Source organism: Dreissena polymorpha, chromosome 3 (genome assembly GCF_020536995.1).
Source record: "Dreissena polymorpha isolate Duluth1 chromosome 3, UMN_Dpol_1.0, whole genome shotgun sequence".
NCBI lineage: Eukaryota > Metazoa > Mollusca > Bivalvia > Myida > Dreissenidae > Dreissena > Dreissena polymorpha.
In genome coordinates, this window is record NC_068357.1 from 88,034,620 (window position 1) to 88,057,994 (window position 23,375).

General features: G+C 33.9%; 1 protein-coding gene across 6 annotated transcripts in view; it reads left to right on the forward strand.

The window, feature by feature from the left end:
• The window catches only part of LOC127875153 (protein PALS1-like), a 93,086-nt gene that overhangs the window by 17,315 nt on the left and 52,396 nt on the right, over window positions 1–23,375 (forward strand). For 4 of the 6 annotated variants that reach the window (XM_052419997.1, XM_052419996.1, XM_052419999.1 and 1 more), the window contains exons 3-4: window positions 14,344–14,453; window positions 21,591–21,648. In XM_052419997.1, coding sequence (XP_052275957.1) covers window positions 14,344–14,453; window positions 21,591–21,648 — 168 coding nt within the window. Of the gene's footprint in view, window positions 1–10,093; window positions 10,173–14,343; window positions 14,454–21,590; window positions 21,649–23,375 lie in introns of those variants that run through there. The other 2 variants (XM_052420000.1, XM_052420001.1) reach the window with 1 other exon arrangement.

The window sequence follows — 23,375 nt, forward strand, 5'->3', positions numbered from 1 at the left end:
TGTAACCATCCTGTGACCAGTTCATTTGCGTAAGCAAAGGAGACCGCACTACCACACCTGGATAGGACAGTTGAGTTCGATAATGGTTTTGATCGGTAAAAAAACATGGCTGCCAGGGGGGGGGGGTCTTTTTCCTGATATTTATATAGTAAAAAAGCTTGTGAACACTCTAGAAGTCACATGTTTTGCCTAATCATCATGAAATTTTGTCAAAACGTTAGTTATGGGGATGTCTCGGACTAGTTTGAAAATGGTCATGATCAGTGAAAAAACATGGCCGCCAGGGAGCGGGGCAGTTTTCTTTATATGTATATAGTGCCAACATGTGAACAGTCTAGAAGATACATTTTTTTCCCAATCTTAATGAAATTTGGACATATCTTGGAAGAGTTAAAAAATGGTTCAGGTCTGTTAAAAAAACATGGCAACCAAGGGGCCAAGGGGTTAGAACATTTGTTCCATTGATATCTTGGGCTGCAAAGAACAGGTCATTTCTTTTTATCTCAGGTGAGCGACTTTGGGCCTTTCAGGCCCTCTTGTTTATTGAATAAAACCAAGTTTGTCCATTATTTCTAGTAGCCTCAGACCCCTTATAGTCACTTCAGATGCCTTGAAGGTGGGAGAAAATCAAGAGTTATTGGATTCCAGTTTTTAACCATCTTTATTGCTTGCAATGTCAGCTTCTTGTCTGGTGGTGTATTCAGTTGGTGCATAGATGCCCTTTTTAACCATTACTTTCAGATGTCTCAAAGGTATAATACTTGAAAGGCCCATTAATGTGACTCCTATTTTTCCTAAAACCCATATTATGCCCCCATTATTTAAAGGCTCCATTTTTTAATGCAGGACAGTCATAATATGTACTACCATATACAAGCAGTTTTTCCATGCTTATAATCCTACCCCTTAACATTTCCTATAAACTTGCTGAATATTTCCTTACATTTCCAATGGGCATGCACAAGACATTGTTCAAACAGTTATGATACCAATTTGTTAAAGGCAATTTACACTTGAAATCCTTAATCCTGAATAAGATACTTTGTAATAAATGTTTAAATAAAAGCTGAAGTTTATTATTCCTACACTTTTGTGTACAAAATGTACTTTTAGATAATCTTAGTGAAATGTCCCATTAGGCATTGTTTAGGGTACACAAATATTTGCAAAACATTTCTCTTGCAAGATTAACGCCCAAGTTCTGCACTTTCGGGTCCAATAATCATTCACTGACAATTATCTTCAAACAAAATAACTAAGTTTTGGCGGAAACAAAACATTCCCAGAGATACAAAATATTCCCAGATATACGAAACAATTTTGCTGTGTCTAATCAGTTGAAAGGCTTACAGAGCTTCCATTGATTGAAATGACAAGATGTTATTTATTTGTTTCTTATTTTGACCGTATTGGTCTCCAGGCTCCAGGTCATTATAAGGACATAAAACAGAAACGTACTTCTGTTGTTGTTGTTTTTTTAATTCCAAAGGAGGTTAATTTGCATGCATGCAAGTGGTTGCCTTCTTAAGTTTGCACATCAATAAAGATGAACTTTTAGTCCACCCTTATTGCAGTAATAAAGCCAGAAATCCACTGGGTATACTCTGTTCTAAATTTAATTGGATTGCTGCATCATTAAAATTTTCCTAAAAATATTGCCAACATTTGTTTTTAAGGTTTTTACTCAGTTATTTGAAAAAAAATCACAACATATGTTTGTGTCCATTTTTGAACCAATTTAGTTCTGCTGAATAAAGAAAAATTCACAGTAAAGCTGCTCTTTGAATGTCAAGGCACACAGATGAGAAATTCGTCAAGGGCCATTCTTTTTCAATAAAAGTAATTTTTGTTATTTATGGCAAGATTCCTAATTCCATCACAATGGCGCATCAAAGTGAACTTAAATAAAACAGAAAAATATTGTATTGATTCCATATAACATATATAAAACAAGAGCACCGAATAACAGGTGCCATGCTTGGCTGCGGGTGCAGTTTTGAATAAATGAAAGCTTGTCAGATTTTATTTTTTTAGTGGTCACAGTGAGCTTGACCTTTGACCTAGTGACCCAAAAATGGGTGTGGCATGTAGAACTCATTAAGGTGCAGCTACATATAGAAGTTTCAAAGTTGTAGGTTGGCGCACTATGATTTTAGAGCCAATGTTCAAAACCTTAACAAAATGTTAAGGTTTCAGCATGACGCGGACATGGGACGGCGGACGACGAGCTGACTATGATAATACCTTGGGTTTTCTCTGAAAACAGCCGAGCTAATAAGGAGCCTTATTAAAATGCTGATGCAATTTCATATGTTTTTTTTAATTCGATGGTTCCAAACAGGTATTATTAATGCCATGCTTGGAATTATGGGATCAGAAATGTGCTATTATGATGTATCGATATTTGTGAAAGTGTTATTGACCTTTGTTAATATTCATGTGCACAGTTAAGTCTTAATGTTTAATTGTTTTTTCAAAAAATACTAATTTTATTTAAGTAAACCGTGTTGAGGCGTGCATGAACTCAGTTTTAAAAATACAGTTAAAATTATAAAAATACCATCACTGTAAAAAGCCCATGTACACTCGAAATCAACGAATATGTTGTACAACATTTTCAAAAATAAAGTTAACGCATAAAAAATAAATGTTCTTTTGAGCAATAGCCAAAATTTCAATGCTAGATGTGTCTGGTATCATAGATTAAACGCGATACAAAATGCTCGTTTTCATTTTTTCGTGTCACAATATATTTCATGTGAAATTCCGGCTACGATATCCGAACATTTACCAGCAAACATGAGATTGGCTACGGGCAGCTTTGGAATCACAACATAGTTCTTATGAATTCTTATCCTTTCTAAGTTTGATGTCTTATTCCACCTTCACATAATACCCTGTTATAAAATGAAACTTCATAGATCTACAAAAAACATTGTGGGTAAATGCTGGGGGAAAGAACTTAAACTCATAAGTATTTTGTGAGTTATTGCCTTAGGTATTTTTCTTGTGAAGAGTCTAATTACATTTTATTGTGCAGATTATAACTTAAAAATTTTAAAAGAGATTTAGAGAAAATGTCATATGATTATAGTATAGAAGACTTTCTGAGGAAGTAAACAGTACAATAACTTTGAACTTTTCTCTGATATTTATAAAGTTATGTATAAATGTTGCCTATATAAAATATCAATATTTGCAAAGGCTCTCACTTACTTTACTAGACCAAAATTATTCTCAACCAACTCAGAAACATGTTTCACTATTTGATTGAAGCAAATTAGTGGCAGGATGGTACATAATGAAGTATGGATGCACATGGGATACCAGTATTTTTGTTGTGCTGTGCCTTCAGGAGTCTTAGCCTGCGTTATTAATCTTTCAGTGCTGGAACCAAATTTTGAAGGCCTTTGCAAACAGTTTGGATCCAGATGAGACGCCACAGAACGTGGCATCTCATCAGGATCCAAACTGTTTGCTATTCTGATAGTATTCTTTGAAAAAAATTCGAAGAAAATGCTAATTTAAGACGTTCAGCGGAGGACATTTTAGCAGACAACAAATTACCCAGCATGCAAAGGGTTAATTAAGATTCCCCTGTTATTAAGTTTCTTTTCATTCAATAGATCTTTAGATTAAAATATCCTATCTATCTGTGCTAGAAGTCTGTATCTTGCCATACAGATAAGAAGAGTTTGAGTGATTTTTGTAACTCCTGGTGGCAATATTGTCCAGCTGGACTCTTTTCATTGCTGTAATTCCAGAAAGATTTATATTTTGAATCAATGAGACATAATACAATACAAACAAGAAATACATGTGTATCTTTAAACAAGATATTCTGTGTATATCCTGACTTTGTAATAAAGTGAGAAAAATGATGTGTTTTAAATAATCAAATAGAAAACAAAGGTTAAATTGTTGCTGTTGTTTGTTTCACTTGTAAGTCACATATCCACTGCATGAAATGTGTGTTATTAAAAGTAAATGTAATTATGTTCAAATCACAAAATAGTTTTCGCAGATACAAATTTATTCTATGGGAGATCACATCATTTATGTCCTCACATGTCTTTTTATGAGTTTATTTTTTCCCCATCAAAATGTATCATATATTAATATTTGATTAACACGTTTTTTTCTTTTTAAAACATTCAAATTACACTTTCAGAGCCAAGTCATGCGAAAATGGGTCTTATGGCATTTCGGCAAATGCAGCTCAAGCCTGGTCAGGAGGTGAGCTGTCAGCTGTAAAATCACTCAAGGACTTGTGGTCTCATTAGATATCTCCTGACCAGACTCTGTGATGTGCAGGCTGGACTATAGCTACACTGGCCGCATATGGCATAAGAACCGTTTTGGCTTAAACACGGGTCTTGAAAAATCTCTCTGCTTCTTGTATATGGAACAACTCAGCACAATAATTTTTTCTAGAAAATTCTGTCTGGAACTGTTTTCATTATAGCAAACTGGCAAATTTTAGTAGCTAGTCAGGCTTTCAAGAACGATTTCCAGACAGGCTGACTGAGTACAGCAAACATTTGGGGTTAGTACATAATTAAACGATTTCTGTCTAATATCATGACACTGTACTATTTTTGTAGGGTTTGTTTTCTCATTTTGAAAGGTAATATTGTGTTATCAATGTGTATCAATATTTTATTATGTCTTTCCCAGACGAATTAGTGACCAAGTACTGACCCTGAAATTCTGTGAAATGGATTTTAATGTGTAATTGTAACTGGGCCAAAATGTGTGTCTATGTGTCATATATACACACAGAGAGTAGTCTGGATTTCCATACCCGGAACGATGTTACATCCTTTACGCTGTACACACCCCAAGTGATCTGGCCAAAGTTCTGAGGAATTTTTCTTGAATCAGCAAATGAAATATTTGAATGTATTCATTTGGGTCTGCTGGCGTTATGTTTAGGTCATTTAAGGTGAAAAACTGGGTTAAGCAAATATTTCTCCAAAAGCCTGTGATATTGGTTTTGGTGACAACACAATGGCATTCTTGATTCACCAGTTATTGATAGTCTTGCAAACATTCACTAGAGGTCTAAAATAGGACACTCACTAGAGGTCTAGAATGGGAAACTCACTAGAAGTCTAGAATTGGATACTTTCACTAGAGGTCTAGAATTTGACACTTTCACTAGAGGTCTAGATTTTGCCACTGTCAGTAGAGGCCTAGAATTTGAAACTATGACTAGAGGTCTAGCATTGAACATTTTCACTGGAGGTCTTGAATTGGACACTAACTAGAGGTCTAGAACCGGACACTTTCACTAGAGGTCTAGAATTGGACACTCACACACTAGAGGTCTAGAATTGGACACTTGCACTAGAGGTCTAGAATTGGACACTATCACTAGAGGTCTAGAATCGGACACTATCACTAGAGGTCTAGAAATGGACACTATCACTAGAGGTCTAGAATTGCAAACTATCACTAGAGGTCGAGATTTTGCCACTATCAGTAGAGGCCTAGAATTTGAAACTATAACTAGAGGTCTAGCATTGGACACTTTCAATAGAGGTCAAGAATGGGACACTATCAATAGAGGTCTAGCATTAGACACTATCACTTAAGGTAAAAATTAAGACACTATCACTAGAGGTCTAAAATTGGAAACTATCACTTGAGTCTAGAATTAGATACTATCACTAGAAGTCTTGCAATGAACATTTTCACTAGAGGTCTATAATTGGACACTATCACTAGAGGTATAGAAATGGACACTATCACTAGAGGTCTAGAATTAGGCACTTATCACTAGAGGTCTAGATTTTGAGACTTTATGTATAGGCCTAGCATTGGATACTTACACTGAAGTATAGCTTTGAACATTTTCACTAGAGGTCTAGAATTTGACCCTTTCGCTAGATGTGTAGAAATTTTAACACTATCACAAGAGGTCTAGAATTGGATACTATCACTGGAGGTCTAGATTTTGACACTTATCACTAGAGGTTTGGAATTGGACACAATCACTAGAGGTCTAGCATTGGACATTTTCACTAAATGTCTAGAATTGGACACTCTCAGTAGAGATCTAGATTTGAACACTTTCAACAGGGGTCTAGCATTAAACACTATCACTAGAGGTCTAGAATCAGACTCTTTAACTAGAGCTCTAGAATTGGACACTATTGCTAGAGCTCTACAATTGGACACTTTCAATAGAGGTCAAGAATTGGACACTATCACTAGAGGTCAAGAATTGGACACTATCACAAGAGTTTAGAATTGGATACTATCACTAGAGGTTGAGCACTGAACACTTTCACTAGAGGTCTAGAATTGGACACAAACACTAGCACTAGAGGTCTATAATTGGACACTATCACTAGAGGTCAAGAATTGGACACTATCACTAGATGTTTAGAATTGGACACTGTCACTAGAAGTCTAGCATTGGATACTATTACTAGAGATCTGGCATACACTATCACTAGATGTCAAGAATAGGACACTTTCACTAGAGGTCTAGAATTGGATACTATCAATAGAGGACTAGAATGTTATCCCTTGGCTAAAGGTTTAGAAATGGACACTGTCACTAGTAGTCTAGCATGGGATACTATTACTAGAGATCTGGCATAAGACATCACTATAGGTCAAGAATTGGACACTTTCACTAGAGGTCTAGAATTGGATACTATCACTAGGGATCTAGAAAATTAACCCCTTGGATAAAGGTTTAGAAATTGACACTGTAACTAGAAAAAAAGAAGTGTGTAGAATTGGACACAATCCCAAGAGGTCTAGAATTAGACACTGTCACTAGAGGTCTACAATTCGACACTATCACTAGTGGTTTAAAATGGACACTGTCACTAGAAGTGTAGAATCACACACTGTTACTAGAGGTTTAGAATTTGACCATATCACTATAGGTCTAGAATTGGATACTGTCACTAGAGGTCTAGAATTTTACCAAATCACTAGAGATCTAGAATTGGATACTGTCACTAGAGGTCTAGAATTTTACCAAATCACTAGAGATCTAGAATTTGACACTTTCACTAGAGGTCTATAATTTGACCCTATCAGTACAGATCTATAATTGGATACTATCACTAGAGGTCTACAATTGGACCCTATCACAACAGGTCTAGAATGTGACACTATCACTGGAGGTCAAGATTTTGACAATCATCACCTGATGTATAGAATTGGATACTATCACTAGAGGTCTGCAGTGAAAATAGTCACTAGAGATCTAGAATTGGTCACTAACACTAGAGATCTAGAAATGGACACTTACTTTCACTAGAGGTCTAGAATTGGAAACTATCACTAGAAATCTAGATTTTGCCACTATCAGTAGAGGCCTAGAATTGGATACTATCACTAGAGGTCTAGCATTGAACATTTTCACTTGAGGTTAAGAAAAGGACACTTTCACTAGAGGTCTAGAAATTGACACTATCACTAGAGGTCTACAAATGGACATAATCACCAGAGGTCTAGAGTTTTACACATATCACTTGAGGTCTAGAATTGGACACTTTCACTAGAGGTCTATAATTTGACTTTATCACTAGAGGTCTGGAATTGGATACTATCACTAGAGGTTTAGATTTTGATCCTATCACATGAGGTCTACATTTTGACAATCATCACTTGAGGTATAGAATTGGATACTATCTGTATCACTAGAGGTCTAGCATTGAAAATTTCACTAGAGGTCTAGAATTGGGCACTTTCAGTAGAGATCTAGAATTGGACACTTTCACCAGGTGTCTAGAATTTGACATTATCACTAGAGGCCTAGAATTGGAGACTATACTTAAAGGTTTCGAATTGGACACTATCGCTGGGGGTCTAGAATTTGGATACTATTACTAGAGATATATATTGGGACACTATCACATGAGGTCTACAATTGGACACTATCACTAGAGATCTATAATCGGACAATATGACTAGAGGGTCTTGGACACTTTCACTAGATGTTTAGAATTGGACCCTGTCATTAGAAGTCGTGCATTTGATACTATTACTAGACATCTAGCATAAGACACTATCACTAGAGGTCAAGAATTTGACACTTTCACTAGAGGTCTAGAATTGGATACTATCACTAGAGGTCTAAAATTTGACCCTATTGCTAGAGGTTTAGAAATGGATACTGTCACTAGAAGTGTAGGATCAGACACTATCACTAGAGGTCTACAATTTGACATTATCACTAGAATTTGACACTATCACTAGAGGTCTACTATTTGACACTATCACTAGAGGTTTATAAATGGACACTGTCACTAGGAGTGTAGAATCTGACACTGTTACTAGAGGTCTAGAATCTGACCCTATCACTAGAGTTCTTGAATTGGATAATATCACTAGAGATCTAGAATTTGACCCAGTCACTAGAGGTCTAGAATTGAACACTTTCACTACAGGTCTAGAATTTGACCCTATCACAAGAGATCTTGAATTGGATACTATCACTAGAGTTCTAGACTTTGACCCTATCACTAAATGTCTAGAATTGGACACTATCACTAGAGTTCTAGAATTTGACCATATCACTAGAGGTCTAGAATTGGACACTATCACTATGTGTCTAAAAGTTGGCACTTTCAATAGACGTCTAGATATAAATACTTATCCCTTAAGGTCTAAAATAAGGGTTCACATATTAAAACATTATCAAATTTGTGTTGCACATACCGCGTATAATGTACTTGTTTTATATTAACATGTATAAATATTGCAAATAATTAAACGTTTAATGTACAAGACCTTTATTTCACTTATAGTTTCTTACATTTTAGTGGTTCTTTCCAATTTATTGAAACTTTGAATACTCGAAACATACAACTTATAACCTTGATCATTCTCGTCATACCTTACTTAAATAAATTTTACTGTATTTTCAAAATTTTACTACTTCTTGAATATATTCATAAATAAAATGTTAACATTTGCCTTCACACGTTGAGCATTTTTAAATGGTATATTTATAGATGTGGATAAGGGTAAATCTAGGAATGCAGACCTTAGCTTGATTGGCGTAAGACTTGTTATTGCGTGTATAGGCAATATAACCATTATGAGATAACTCATAACTGAATGTAAGAGAAACAGTTGTCTCGAACACTTGAACAGGGAATTACTGTGCAGAATGATATGGTACAAGCAGATAATCATTTTGCACACATTGCATCTTTAAATTTCATGACTAAATATACACTATAAATGCTTGTTTTCTATCATGCAGTTCTCGGAAAACGATTTATTTCAACAACATTAAGCAGATTAAATTGGTTTGCTGAACACATATCCGCTTACTGGGGTTTTAGAATTAAGTTACCCATAATTGAGTTGCTAAGGCTTTTAGATATCCAGGAATTAGAAATGGCAAGCTTGGATGTGTCAAGACTTTGCTCTGAAATTAAATTTCTGTCTGCAATTCTCAGCCAGCGAGCAACTGTTTCATTGAATTAATGAGACATGATAAAGTGCTTGGCTATGGCAAGAAATATAAACACATTTATCAGGATGAATTATATTGGACAGTTACAGGGTTTGGGAAACAGGTAAAAATGCAGCATTTGATGGTTATGTAAGATAGCAGTTTCTTTGTTATTTGCAAAGTTGCCTGTTACCCATGATGGAATGGAAAGTGCTTGTTCGTTTAACAGTTATGGTGATTTACTGGAAAATATTTTGACTTTTCCCAATAATTATAAGCAAAATGTGGATTAAATTTACTTAGGACATTAGAAACATGCACATACTTTTTTAACTGTTATTTTGATATTAAAGTTGAAATGTGCCAATTGACTGCCAGTAATTGTTCAAAAATAAAAAAAATAATTAAAAGTTCGCAAACAGAAGTTTCTGATATTATCCAATTATCCAAAGGGATGGAGTATCACCATCACAATATTGAACAGTGTGACAAATCTTATCTATAACAATCTGACAAATGGTAAACAGAGGAACAGACATTAATGAACGTTAGTGCTTGGGGAAAAGAACATTCAGTACAGTTAACCATCGCAACAGAATGTTTGCAGACATGTGCAATTCTAGAAGGCTTTGAGAACGCCTGTAATCACTAAGGGATAGAGATATTGCATGTGCCATGGAACTGGATGGCTATGTCATCATGATAATAGAAACAACGGATCATAAGGTGAAACTTGTAGGTAAGCTATGAAACTTCTGATTTGGGTTCTGCAATATTACTTGTTTGAAAAAGCTGGACCTTTGTCTGGATAAAAAGGAGCTATTATCATCTCTTTGTCATCTCTATTAGCATAATTTTTTGAGTTAGTTACACTTTTGAATTTTAAGTTTTGTTTAGCCATATCTCAAAAAACTACAACATCATAGGTATCCTGTATTTGACACTTTTAACAGTTTTAATAAATTATTATTAATGATTGCTCTAGTTATCCATTGCAGCAAGTAGGTAACCCTGTGATTTGTTTTTCTAGAGTTACTTGTCCTTGTTTGGACTTATAACTGGACTCACAAACCAGGCAGTCCACACTAGGACGATTCTTTACACTTATATGGTTTCTTTCAAAGCAAGTCTCTTCTTAACAAAAATCAAGTCTAGGCAGAAAGTTCTGGGACAACACTTTCCGACATGCATTAACCCTTTGCATGCTGGGAAATTTATCGTCTGCTAAAATGTCGTCTGCTGAATTTCTACAATTAGCATTTCTTCAAATTTTTTTCAAAAATTACTATCAGAATAGCAAACAGTTTGGATCCAGATGAGACGCCACGTTCTGTGGCGTCTCATCTGGATCCAAACTGTTTGCAAAGGCCTTCAAAATTCGGTTCCCGCATTGTAAGGGTTATACCAGTTTTTCCAAAATGAGGCTCGTATGTAAGCTACATTTGTAGCTAACATTATTCATGATGGAGACCACTCCTAACATAAATGTGAACATTCACTATTAGAAGCCTAACCCAGCAAACATATGATGTAGAATAGACGTTGAAAAGACGTTGTACCATGACGTTGAATGACCGTTGAATTTTGGTTGTAAATAAAAGTTTTTTTAGACGTCATTTTATGACGTTGATATGACGTTGATTTAAGGTCATGTTACAACCAAAATTCAACCATTTTTCAACCCAAATCCAACCATTATACAACCACTTTGCAACCAAAATTGAACCACATTGCAATCAAAATTGAACCACTGTGCAATGTAATTATTAAATGTATGGTTCGCTTAAATTCCTGAAACGTTGCGGAATAACGTTATCATTTAACCTAAAATGAACCTAAATCTAATTTTCATATTGAGGTTTAAAACCAACACATCCTTATTCTACACAAGTTTATTGCATGGATGTAATTTATACAAATACATATCATCGCATTGTTGTTCTTTTTTGTCTTGAATCTGGATCTGTTCGGGTGTCTTCCCAGTTGTCCTGGAAGTATAAAAAATATCAGAATGACCAACTGTTCTTTAAAAAAAAAACGGAAGAAAAAATGACAAGACATACATGTACTGCATGAATAACACTAAGACAACACACATATATGCGTCATTTTGAACATACACATATATGAAACCGAATTTATTTAATAATGTATTTTATGTCTGTATCAATTCATAACTAAATTTGAAATTAACCTACAAGATCAATATTTTAATCATGTCATTACGAACAAACACTTTTTATAAACTACATTTTACATAATTATATATTTCAATTTTAAAATTTAATAAAATTAATAATTGAAGTTAAGATACAATTTTGAATTTTATTTCTTTTTCAATTAACTGGTGAATTCGAATTATCGGTGTTCGAAATCACGGTGTAAGAGTGTACATATTTATTTTTCACGTAATTACATGTGTTTTCAAGAATGTTTTCAACAACAAATTGCTACCAAAAAATGACTTTAAGTGAACGTTAATATATTAAAAAGTGGTACGAAGTCTTCATGGTACGAGTTTCCCCATAATTCCAAATTTCAATTTAAAGCAAGTGCAAAATTATATCAATTTTAATATTACAAATTGAAATAACAATAAAAACCTACCTCGCAAACTGTTGCTTATCGTCGATTGTAGGTTCCAACTTCTCTTATTATTGAACAAACAGGTGTACATTCAATAACAGCACAGTTTGAAAATCCAATTAGCCAGTAGGTCAGTGAACAAAGGAATCAATTGGTGCGCATAAGAGAGATCTCCTTGCTTAGATAACAACAGAATCGCGCTTGCAAACATTCGAAGATACACAAACGGGTCAAAAATGCAAATCAACTTATAAGCGTATTTTGTAAAAAAAAACCACAAAAAACAAACAAACGTCAAATTTTTTATGAAAACATATTTAATGTTCATGTTTATATTGTGTGATTTTTTCTTATAACGTTCTGCGCACGTTAGGAATGTAACGTTGAAATTTGGTTTCCCGTTAACGTTCCGACAAAAACGTTGTAAGAACGTTACAGGATTGTTACACTTTTAACACCAATACATCCTAGGATCGTAGACATATATTGTTCAAATATTGACTTTCATAACATATACCAGTATTTCATATAACTAAAATAAGTTACGAATAATGATAGTTTGATTTTTGTTACATCGGTCTAAAAACGTTATGGGAACGTTCTTTGTGATCATAACCTAAATAGAACTTAAGCTGAATGTTATTTGCACGTTACGTGCTAGCTGGGTAGACATTTCTTCAAACATAGTTATTTTATGACCAAAATACAACGTTGTATAGACGTCTTTTCCCTGACGTTGTTTAAATGTCGCCATTCTAACATTGAATCAACGTTGTATCTTGGTTGCCAACGTCGCGACTGAAATTCAACCAATATTCGACGTCTATTCAACGTCAGGTGTTTGCTGGGAATTATTTAGCATCATGTTACATAATACAATATGTATGACACCTCAAGAAAAATTATTTGCAACTAACAAAAGTCGGAACAGAATGACAATTACTGAATTTTACATGTAGACTTTATTATATAGTAGTGAAGACATCAATTATCTGGATTTGATAACAGATAAGTGTAGTAGTGCGTTGAGCATTTCAGTTTATTGTTGGAACAGGTGTTTCACACCTTGGCCATCCAGGTTCTATTTCCACTCCTGTTGCATGTGAGTTCAGTTGGTAGTCACCCTATTGGGGATGTTTGCTCTAGGAACTCCAGTCTCTAACCACAGACAAAAGGCCTCAGCAACATATAATGTCTAATAGAACAAACATAAAAAGCTGGAAAATCCAGTCTTAATTTAAAATTCTTCTTTTTTGTATCTAGCAAGGAAATGATGTTAATTAGGTATGTTAAGACACACTCCTGGTCCTCACATAATGCAACATCAGGCGTGGAATGACATCATAAATTTAAAATTCACACATGTTCTTTCAATTTTCCTTTCTACACCTCTTTAAAATAGTCATGTAAGTAAATGATTTAAGCGTGATGTGCAGGATTGGAAGGGACAGAAATCTTATGAAGGTTTTCATTTTTGATGAAGATTTGTTTCCCTTTACTTTATGCTACAGAATTTGATTTGAAAGTTTTTTGCCATGAGCTGTAAACAAAGGTCTTAAAGTATCTGAAGCAAAAATAAATATTTATATTAAAATTATCGCATTTCGTTGCATAATTAAAATCTTTTACTTTTATCCTTGGACAACAATCCAGGACAAATAGAAGGGCTGAGAGATCTATGTTTGCCTTCAGATCTTTAGACTTAATGTCATATGTTATCATTTGGCTAAAAATATGAAGTCAATTGTTTCCAAAAACGCACTTTTTTTATACACTTTATCACATTCACAAAATAAACATTTATATATATTAAGAGAGATAAAAGATATATTTAAATAGCGACTTAAACGATTTTTGTACTTCAATGACCTTATTCAAGCGGAAAATAACTTGCGAATATTTAACAGGACGCTTAAACAAATATTACCTAAGCTACCAACCCTATATTTTTTGGGAGATGTTAGTTCCAACAAATATTTGTTGGCTTGATATGAATGATGGTCATTATACAAGATTTAAAAAAAAAATTAATTCAGAGCTTTTTATCTTGTAAAGAAATAAGCCAATATTGAAATATTGCATGTGCTTAAAGTGTTGCCTCTGATTAACCTTTGCAGTATGAACAGGCTAACCATGGACAACACATTATGGTATTTTCTGTTTAAAAGAAGTATTTTCTAAGCCTTAATCCAGTAAAGTGGAAAGTGTTGTCCCTGATAAGCCTATGGGGACTGCACAGGCTAATCTGGGATGAGACTTTACACACGTGCATTAAGCCCCTTTTCCCAAGAACGCTGCTCAAATATGTTATCACTGTTTTTCAGGTTCACCAGCAGAAAAAGCCAGTTTGCTTGTTGGTGATGAAATTATTGAAGTCAATGGAAAATCTCTTGAAAATGTCTCACACGCAGATGTTATTGCATACATTCACAAGGTAATGTGCTATTTTATAACCTATTATCATATTGTCCAACAAATACTATTGGAACACATTACCAATAAGCAAAACTTTTCTTGAAGAGTAATTATAGCATGGATCTTACAAGAAAAAAACCCAGAGTTGTTTGCTTTTAAAACGTATTTGAGAGAGGCTCTGGAAACAAACGGCCTAATACACGTGCCTAAAGTGCCATCCCAGATCAGCCTGTACAGTGCAAACAGGTTATCAGGGATGACACTTTTTGTCTAGACTGAATTTTTGTTTAGAAGAGACACTTTAAACCAAAAATTCCATAAAATTGGACACATTGTCCATGATTAGTCTGTGCAAACTGCACAAGTTAATCTAGGACAACACTTTACGCACATGCATTAGGCCCCATTTTCCCAGAGAGAAGCTCAATTGAACTACAGTCAATCTTGTGCTTGCGACCACTTGAATTAAGCGACTTTTGTCTTATGCGACCACTTTAAATCCCGCCTGAGCGTTTTAACTATATTTTCATATTGTATTAAGCAACTTTTGTCTTACGCGACCAGCGGCCGCTGATTTTAGTGCATTTTGATGCCCAGTCTTGAATTAAGCGACCACTTTAAAGGGACTGTCAACCACGACGACGAAGAAAAAAAAGTTGTAAAATACCGTATTTTTTTACAATTTTCAGTATATTTGGAAATAAATTATACTGGGTATGTCTACCAGGTAACAACCAGTTAACTATAAATAACGCCAGTAGATTGATCATCATCGTCACGTTGTAAACCATGCAGGCATGCAAATTGTGCATGCGAAGTGGATTGTATATATCAAATATATAAAATGATCAATGTACTTGCGTTATTTATAGTGTGTATATCGTTATGTCACCTAATTTCGCGATGTACTTTGGAGTTCACAACGCGAAATTTTATTACCAAATATACTGAAAATATGAACTTTTTTTCAAGTAATGTATATACCAGTCGTGATATTTTGATCAATATAAACTAATTATTGTAAAAAATTACGATATTTTAGAACTTTTCGTCATTTGTGGTTGACAGTCCCTTTAAGGTAAAAGTGGGACATCTGTTGACCGTTCAGGAACAAATCAGTGTTGATTGTTTATCTAAGCCCATAGCATGGACGATTACATCCTTTGTTTTGATTTCACACCAGCCATTTTCCTTTGTCTCGATGACCAGTTCTGACCGGTGTTAATGCTGACTGCGTATCGATTTTTTGTGTCGAAAAAATACAGTGAGGTATTGCCAACAGTCTACGGGTTAAAGAGTTTACTATCTGGGACGTGAAGTGACAAATTTGATCGCCGATTTTATTGCAGAAACAATACGCCGACGCGACAAACATTTTCACAGTGTTCTAGAGAGGTGTAAAAAATAAACTATTAATCGGTAACATGTAGCGAAATCTGTTCATTAAAAAATGTAATTGTTATTATGTGTTAGCTCATTTTCCAATCAGGCGTGTTTATTTAGTTTTCAATCAAGGTGTTTTATTTATTTCCCTATGTACCATAAACGAGTCATATATATATAAGCTTACATGCAGAAATTAATATGTCAAAATGGAAAGTATTAACATTAAATGAGAAAATTCGGGTATTGGAAGTGTCGAATAGTAAAGATGCACGTAAATTTAATCGCAAATGAGTTTGGAGTCGGAAAAATCCAAGTCTCCGTGCAAACCATTTACATTGTATTTAGAATTAGAGAGAACAAATACAACTTATTTTAAGTAAAACATTGTTTTATTTTTTTAATTTATATTTAGATTCATTTGATTACAAAAGCTGAAATCGCTGTGTCAAAAGGAGATAATCCTATATCTGGATTTAAAATCAAAGGTCCGCATTCATCCCAAATGGCCTTTTTTATTTAAAGGCCATTTTATTTAGAGACCACTTTTGGTTACTCCCTTTAGTGGTCTCTAAATACAAGATTGACTGTATCTCATAAACTGATTGCCCCCTGCATTTAATAATTGCCCTGTTTTTTTCTGTATTTCTGGTTTAGTAGAATGTACTTTAAGTCATAGAATTTCCTGTTAGTCTAGCAAAACAATGCTTGCTACTACCTATTTTATACATGGAAAGTGGAGGCTAATGACCTTGACCTTTGCACCTATATCAGCCTATCCACCTATAGCAACTAACCTTTCCATTGATTGTGACCTATATTTTGAAATATGCTATCTTGTTCCAATCAGTTGGTTAAACATAAACCATAATTAACATGACACAAACATGCATTACATTTTAAGTGTTTCCCATACTTGTCTGCTCGCCTTAGCCCCAAGTGCTCAAGTTGAGCTAATGTGAGAAGTTATAATTTTAGGCTTCCTGCGTCTTTCTTTGTTTGTTTTAAACTTTAAGCTTGTTGCGATTCAAATCTGTTTTTTTTTTCCGTTTTAAGTATTCATTACTTAATATATGCACCTACAATCATCATATATAATTTTTTTTGTTATGTAAAGATAAATAAATGCTAATTTTAGATCTTTGATCAGTTTACGATATGCTGAGTATTGAAAAACCTTCCTCAACTTGTACCATGAGCATGAGTTCACAGTTTTAATATGTAAATCAGGGTTTTTTTTGGCCTGATTTCATAGCCGAAATTCGGCTATGTTCCCATTCCCAAAAAGTATACTTTTTTCCCAAAATGTGGCAAAAAATTCCCAATTTCCAAAAAAAAAAAAAAATATTTTTTTTTTTTTTTTTTTAGAAAGAAGTGTCTTATGCATATTTTATCTCAATTTTAATTCAATTACATCTAACAAAGTATTTTATGATTTTGTTCTTTTAATTTTAATGATTATAAAGTGTTATATCAAATTTAGTATTTCCCTAATTAGTGGACTTTTCGTGTGGAAAAAAAGGCTAATGAATTAATTTTCCCAATTTCATGAAAATGCCGATAAAATTCCCAATTCCAAAGCCATGGGCTATCTTCCCAAAAAGTGGAAAAAAACCCTGTAAATACTCATCAACAACCTGCATTTATATAAATCACATCATGAGTGCTTTCGGTGCTTTGATTTTTGTATGATATTGTGCATGATCTAAGCGGCCCAAATGACCTATTTAGTCAGCCATCTTGAATGAGAAAAATCGACTGTTAGGAAGTCAATTTTCATAATCTTTCTCTGTGGAATATTTTATTCGGGTAGTATTGAAATAATTGTAAACATTACTGCAATAAATATAGTGTCCTACACAAGTCTGTTTGACCGTGTCATTGAATATATCACATTAATAAATTGACGGACTATTTTCACAGGTAAATATTTTGGGTGTTGACTTAAATATGTCCAGGTATGTTAATTACTGAGGTGTCAGCCGTACCTTGCAAAGTCAGATAGTTTTCATTTGAAATTATAAGTTTAAACATATTACTTTGTTATGAAAGTGTATCACGATTAATATCCCTGAATAATAATGAACGTTAACTGTTCAATATCTTCGTAAAAACTTGTAACTTGCGATTGATGCACGATGCTAGGATAGATCATAGGGGACCGTCCTTAAAGTATGTCACACTATTTTTGACCACCCCCTCCATCCCCTTTGTCACAAACTGACACTTATCTAGGAAACCCGCCCCTAAACTGAGAAGTATGTCACACTTTCAAACACTTATTATTTTTAAATAACACCTAAGTAAAATGTAATTGTTTTTTAATTGGCAGTACATGTAGGTGAAGTCAAGTTTTAGATATCTTCCAATCATGTTCACAGGATAATAAGAAGATTAGCGAATCTTGATAATAATAATGATTCAATATTATAAATATTACATCTGAATCCTCAAAATTTCCTTTATTAAAGGGATCTTTTCATGTTTTGGTAAATTGACAAAATTAAAAAAAGTTGTTTCAGATTCGCAAATTTTTGTTTTAGTTATGATATTTGTGAGGAAACAGTAATACTGAACAGGTACCATGGTCTAATATACCCATTATATGCATCTTTTGACGATTAAAAAAACCTGAAAATTATAAAGCGTTGCAACGCGAAACGATTGAATAATTTGGAGAGTTCTGTTGTTGTCGTTTAATTTTGTGAAACTACGAAGATTGCTTATATAAAGTATAAAATACCTCACTCACACATACTTGGCAGGATGGCCGAGCGGATTAATTGCTTTTTACTTGTTTTTACTCCAGGACTCCGGGGATCACTGGTTCGAGCCCTGCTGCGGGATACTTTTTTTTTCTTTTTAAATTTTATTCTTGATTTTTTACTGAACCTTTTTAGATCCAATGTTTACATTTATCAATATAAAGCATTTAATGACAAACTTCAAAACATGCCAAAATCTGTGAAAAGGCCCCTTTAATAATTACTATTTATCTGTAAAAATTAAATTACGAATTTGTCTCTCAGTAATATAATTATGCAGCGGTCAGTATAGAAATAATAATGTCTTTCTGTCACACTTTGCATTTAGGTTTCACATTTAGGTTTCGAAAAATGCTCATAACTAAACTTATATGTCACTTCAGATAGCAACTTGATGTTTGGCATGCATGTGTATCTCATGGAGCTACACATTTTGAGTGATGAAAGGTCAAGGTCATCCTTCAAGGTCAAAGGTCAAATATATGGCTTCAAAGCGGCGCATAATGGGGCATTGTGTTTCTGACAAACACATCTCTTGTTGAAAATTATTTTTAAAGCTATTAGATTCTACTTAAAATAATAATAAATAACAAATATAAAAAGTAAATAATGTGTGACATCACACATGGTCTGACCCCCACTCCCCCATGTCACAATCTGTCATACTTTCTTACACCTACTCCCCGCTGGAGCGTGACGTACATTATAAACGGTCCCACTAGAGGTCAATAAATTTCAGAAGATTATGTCGAAGTATTCGTGCTACATGATTCATAATTTGATAAATATTTCAAAATATTTTGAACTTGATCAGACTTATATTTTGACCTCATTTTTTTACAAAAAAAAACAACCTTTATATAATCTAAAAAGTTGTCAAAAACATTAACATGAACTTTGGAGTAGAATTATATTACAAGGCATTAAAAAAGTTATTTTCTTAAGGATAATTGATTTACCGTACTAATTACATGTACTCGTTCAGAATAAAAGTTTGGATCATATTTACTTTGTTAATACTGTCACAATTTGTCTCTTTGTTGGTTGAGATCCTGTTTGTATATATTGGTCCTAATGAAATCCTTAAATCCCACACACAGTGTATTCAACACTTAGTTTTTATGTCCCCCACCACTATACATGTAGTGGGGGACATGTTGTTTTTGCCCTGTCTGTTGGCCTGTCTGTTGGTTTGTTTGCTCCAACTTCAACATTTTGCCATAACTTTTGCAATATTGAAGATATCAACTTCATATTTGGCATGCATGTGTATCTCATGGAGCTGTACATTTTGAGTGGTAAAAGGTCAAGATCATTCTTCAAGGTCAAAGGTAAAAAAAAATCAAAGCGACGCAGAAGGGGACATAGTGTTTCAGACAAACACATTTCTTGTTTGCACATGTGTTTATTTAACACCTGCAACGTCAGTGATTTTTTTTGCTTAAAATTACAGCTAAAATTTGGCTGCTTCCCAATCACAAAAATCCACGTTTTTTCCCCAAAAATCTGATAAAAATTACCCCCAAAAAATCTAAATTCCCCCCCCCCCCCAATTTTTTTTTTTTTTTAAGAAAGAAGTCAGTCTCTTTTAACTCTACTTTATTTTTTCATACATCCTACACAATATATCACTTTAGTTTAGTCCTTTTGTAGATAAATAATTCCTAAATTTGCCACTTTTATTGATTAAAAAAAATTCCCAATTTGACCAGACTCCTTTTCCTAAAATGGCTTAAGAAAACCCCCTGAACATGAACTTAAAAACAATATTAATTCTGTTACTTATAATCATATTTATAATGCTAAATTTTTCCCAATTTCATGGTTAATTGCGCTATTTTTCCCAATTTCACGGTTTATCACGCTAATTTTTCCAATTCAAATGGCACAGGCTGTAACAAATAAAAGCTGGACGTTGTGTGATACATAAAACATGGACACATTTTGTTAATTCTCCATCAAAAGCTATTAAAAGCGTGGAATACATTTGTTATGGAATTATTTTAATACTTGTTTTTGAACTATACCAGTACACAAAATGTGTAGATGCAAGCGTTGTTTTGCTGAATTTACAGCTTTCATTTAGCCATATGTCCAATAAGTATATGATTTCCCAACTACAATACCTTTCCCAAGGGAAGCCAAGGTTTGACTCTCAGATATTTGGAAAAATAACCTTTATGGGTAGGATTGCATAGTTGTATTTGTTATCTTTGTCTTTTATACATGTTTCATCAATAATGATTTAACAGTCATGTATCAAACAATTAATTAATTCTTTTTCCAAATTCAAAGTAAACTGACACGGTAATTCACAATTTCACAGGTACATGTAAAAGTCATATTGACAAACAAGTGAGAAAAAGCCAGGGCCCTCACACTACTTTGATGGAAGGGGTTTGCAGCCCTTAGGAGGGGGAATTTTCGCGGCGTTGCCCTTTTTGGAGGATTTTTTTACTTACTCTCTCATTATTTCATTTGTACATGTTTGCACTATATTCATTGCATTTTTCATAATTTAGTATGTTTGAAAAGATTAAATGTAAATAGAATTGAGATATAATAATCATGAGACACATCTTTCTATTTAAAAAAAAAAAAAAAAAAATTTTTTTTTTTTAGGGGAATTTTTCCCCCAAAAAGGGGAAAAAAGTATACTTTTCAGGTGGGGGACTGCCGCCGAAATTCGGCGGCAGATTTGATAGATTGAGGGCCCTGAAAGCCATGTTTCTTATATTTAATTTTTCTTTAAATTTTCCATTTACATGTGAATGAAATAAAGACATAAAATATGATACAATATGTATCCAATCCAACAATGTTTTACAAAGCCATTCTAATGAAATTAAATTTAATTTGGCAGTCCTGACTGGTTCTTGCTATGAGGCATCTGTTTATCAACTGCATATAGTTAAGTCATTGACAGTTGTTCATTCTGCTTGTTCTTTGCACATGTTTGTGTTGTCTCATTGATTGTATACCAACCAAGTAATACTGTTATTTTTCAGTGCATTAAATCGAAGTCGATTCATCTTCGTGTCAAAAGAAAGAAGGGTGATAAGCAAGGTAAAACATCGATGGTCATATCTTTAATAATTGGGAAACAATTTAATTCACATCTCTGCTGTTGCAGATTGGATCATTCTTATGATATTTTTCATATGTTTTAAAAAGTTCATTTAATAGCTGACTTGTTCCATTATGAATCTACAGGACCTGGTCATCATATAATTACCCTATTCACCTAACAAACAAAGGTTAATAGTGCAGCATACTTCATTATATTGCAGTGCTTTCCACAGGATTTTTGTCAGGCGCCCTGGGGCTGATAGGGATGGTTCTGGAGGGGTGTCCCCTCCCGACGTTGATTTTTAAAAAAAATTAACATGTCAAAAGACGTTCTGTGGTGCGTTATAACTAAAAAAAAAACAGTGTCAAAAGACGTCATTTGGTGCGCTATGACTCTTCAAGAAAATCCCCAAGTCATTTAAAAATATGTATTGTTTAATTGTTTTAAAACTTTCCCACATAGATATTAAAATTCCGACTCAAACGATTCCGCAATACATCCGTTTCAACCCGACTCTATTACTGTATACTCACTACTTTTCAAGTTTCTATTTATGTCTACGTGTTACTCCAGAGCAATCAATTCTGACTATAACTGGGAGGGATTTTTATATTACCCGATATAAATCCCGTTTATTCCGTTTTTATAAATCACTTTGGTAAATATTTAGGATAAAAGCTCTCAATTATTTCTTCAACACAAACCTAGCCATTTCTCTATAGCATCAAATAAATTTTAAGTGACTATAGATTTGATGAAATATTGCCACTGAACTAGCGTCAATCCCCTGACGTGTTGTGTGCTTGTTAAAACGCTCAATACACGCACGCTTTATATGCAAATGATGCGACATTGTACATGCTGCATAACTTTCGCGCTCTTTTTAATTGAGAAAAAGATTTGACACAAAATAAATTTGCACTGCTAGTTTGAAGCAAGAATATTTCAACGTTGCGGTAACATTTATATTCGGAAGTGTGTTTCGGATTAAGTGTGTTTCGGATTAAGTGTGTTTCGGATTAAAAATGGGTTAACATCGACTTACGTGAATGGGTTTTCGGATTACAAATTAAATTATTCCCATTTGAGATTTCAACCAATATTAACAGTTGCGTTATGAATTCAACGAAAATTTGTTTAAACACTTAACGAGTCGAATAAATGTTTTGACGGAATTATGCATGAAATTCACGTTGTCCATGAGGATTACGGCCGGTTGCCATCATCAGTCTTCTAAGTAACTGGCTAAGATTTCTGTGGCAATTACATGTACGTCACGAGTCGGCTGCATGATTTAAAAGTAGATATCGCTTTGATCTTAAGCTGCAATAACTGTCAGAATACACTGATCGGAAAATTTCAGGCGCCCCGGGGACTCTGATTTCGAAATTCAAGCGCCCCGCTGAGGGACCGTTAAATTGCCTGTGGAAAGCACTGTATTGTGTTGTAGTTTGGTAATTCACTTCTTGTACATGTTTGCCAAGTTATAACTGGGTTGTTTTGTAATGCATTGAAAAATAGCACCATATTAAAAATTTTATTCCATAAATCAGGTATATTAAACAGGGATTTCAGTAGATTTTGAAAACCAGTGGTCAAATTGACCCGAGTGTTCAAAGTATTAGGGGTCAAATGAAAATGCTAAGGATCTAAATACTCCAAGTAACTTCAAATTTGTTCATTAATGAATTTTTAATAATTTGTTATAGCTTATTTATCATAA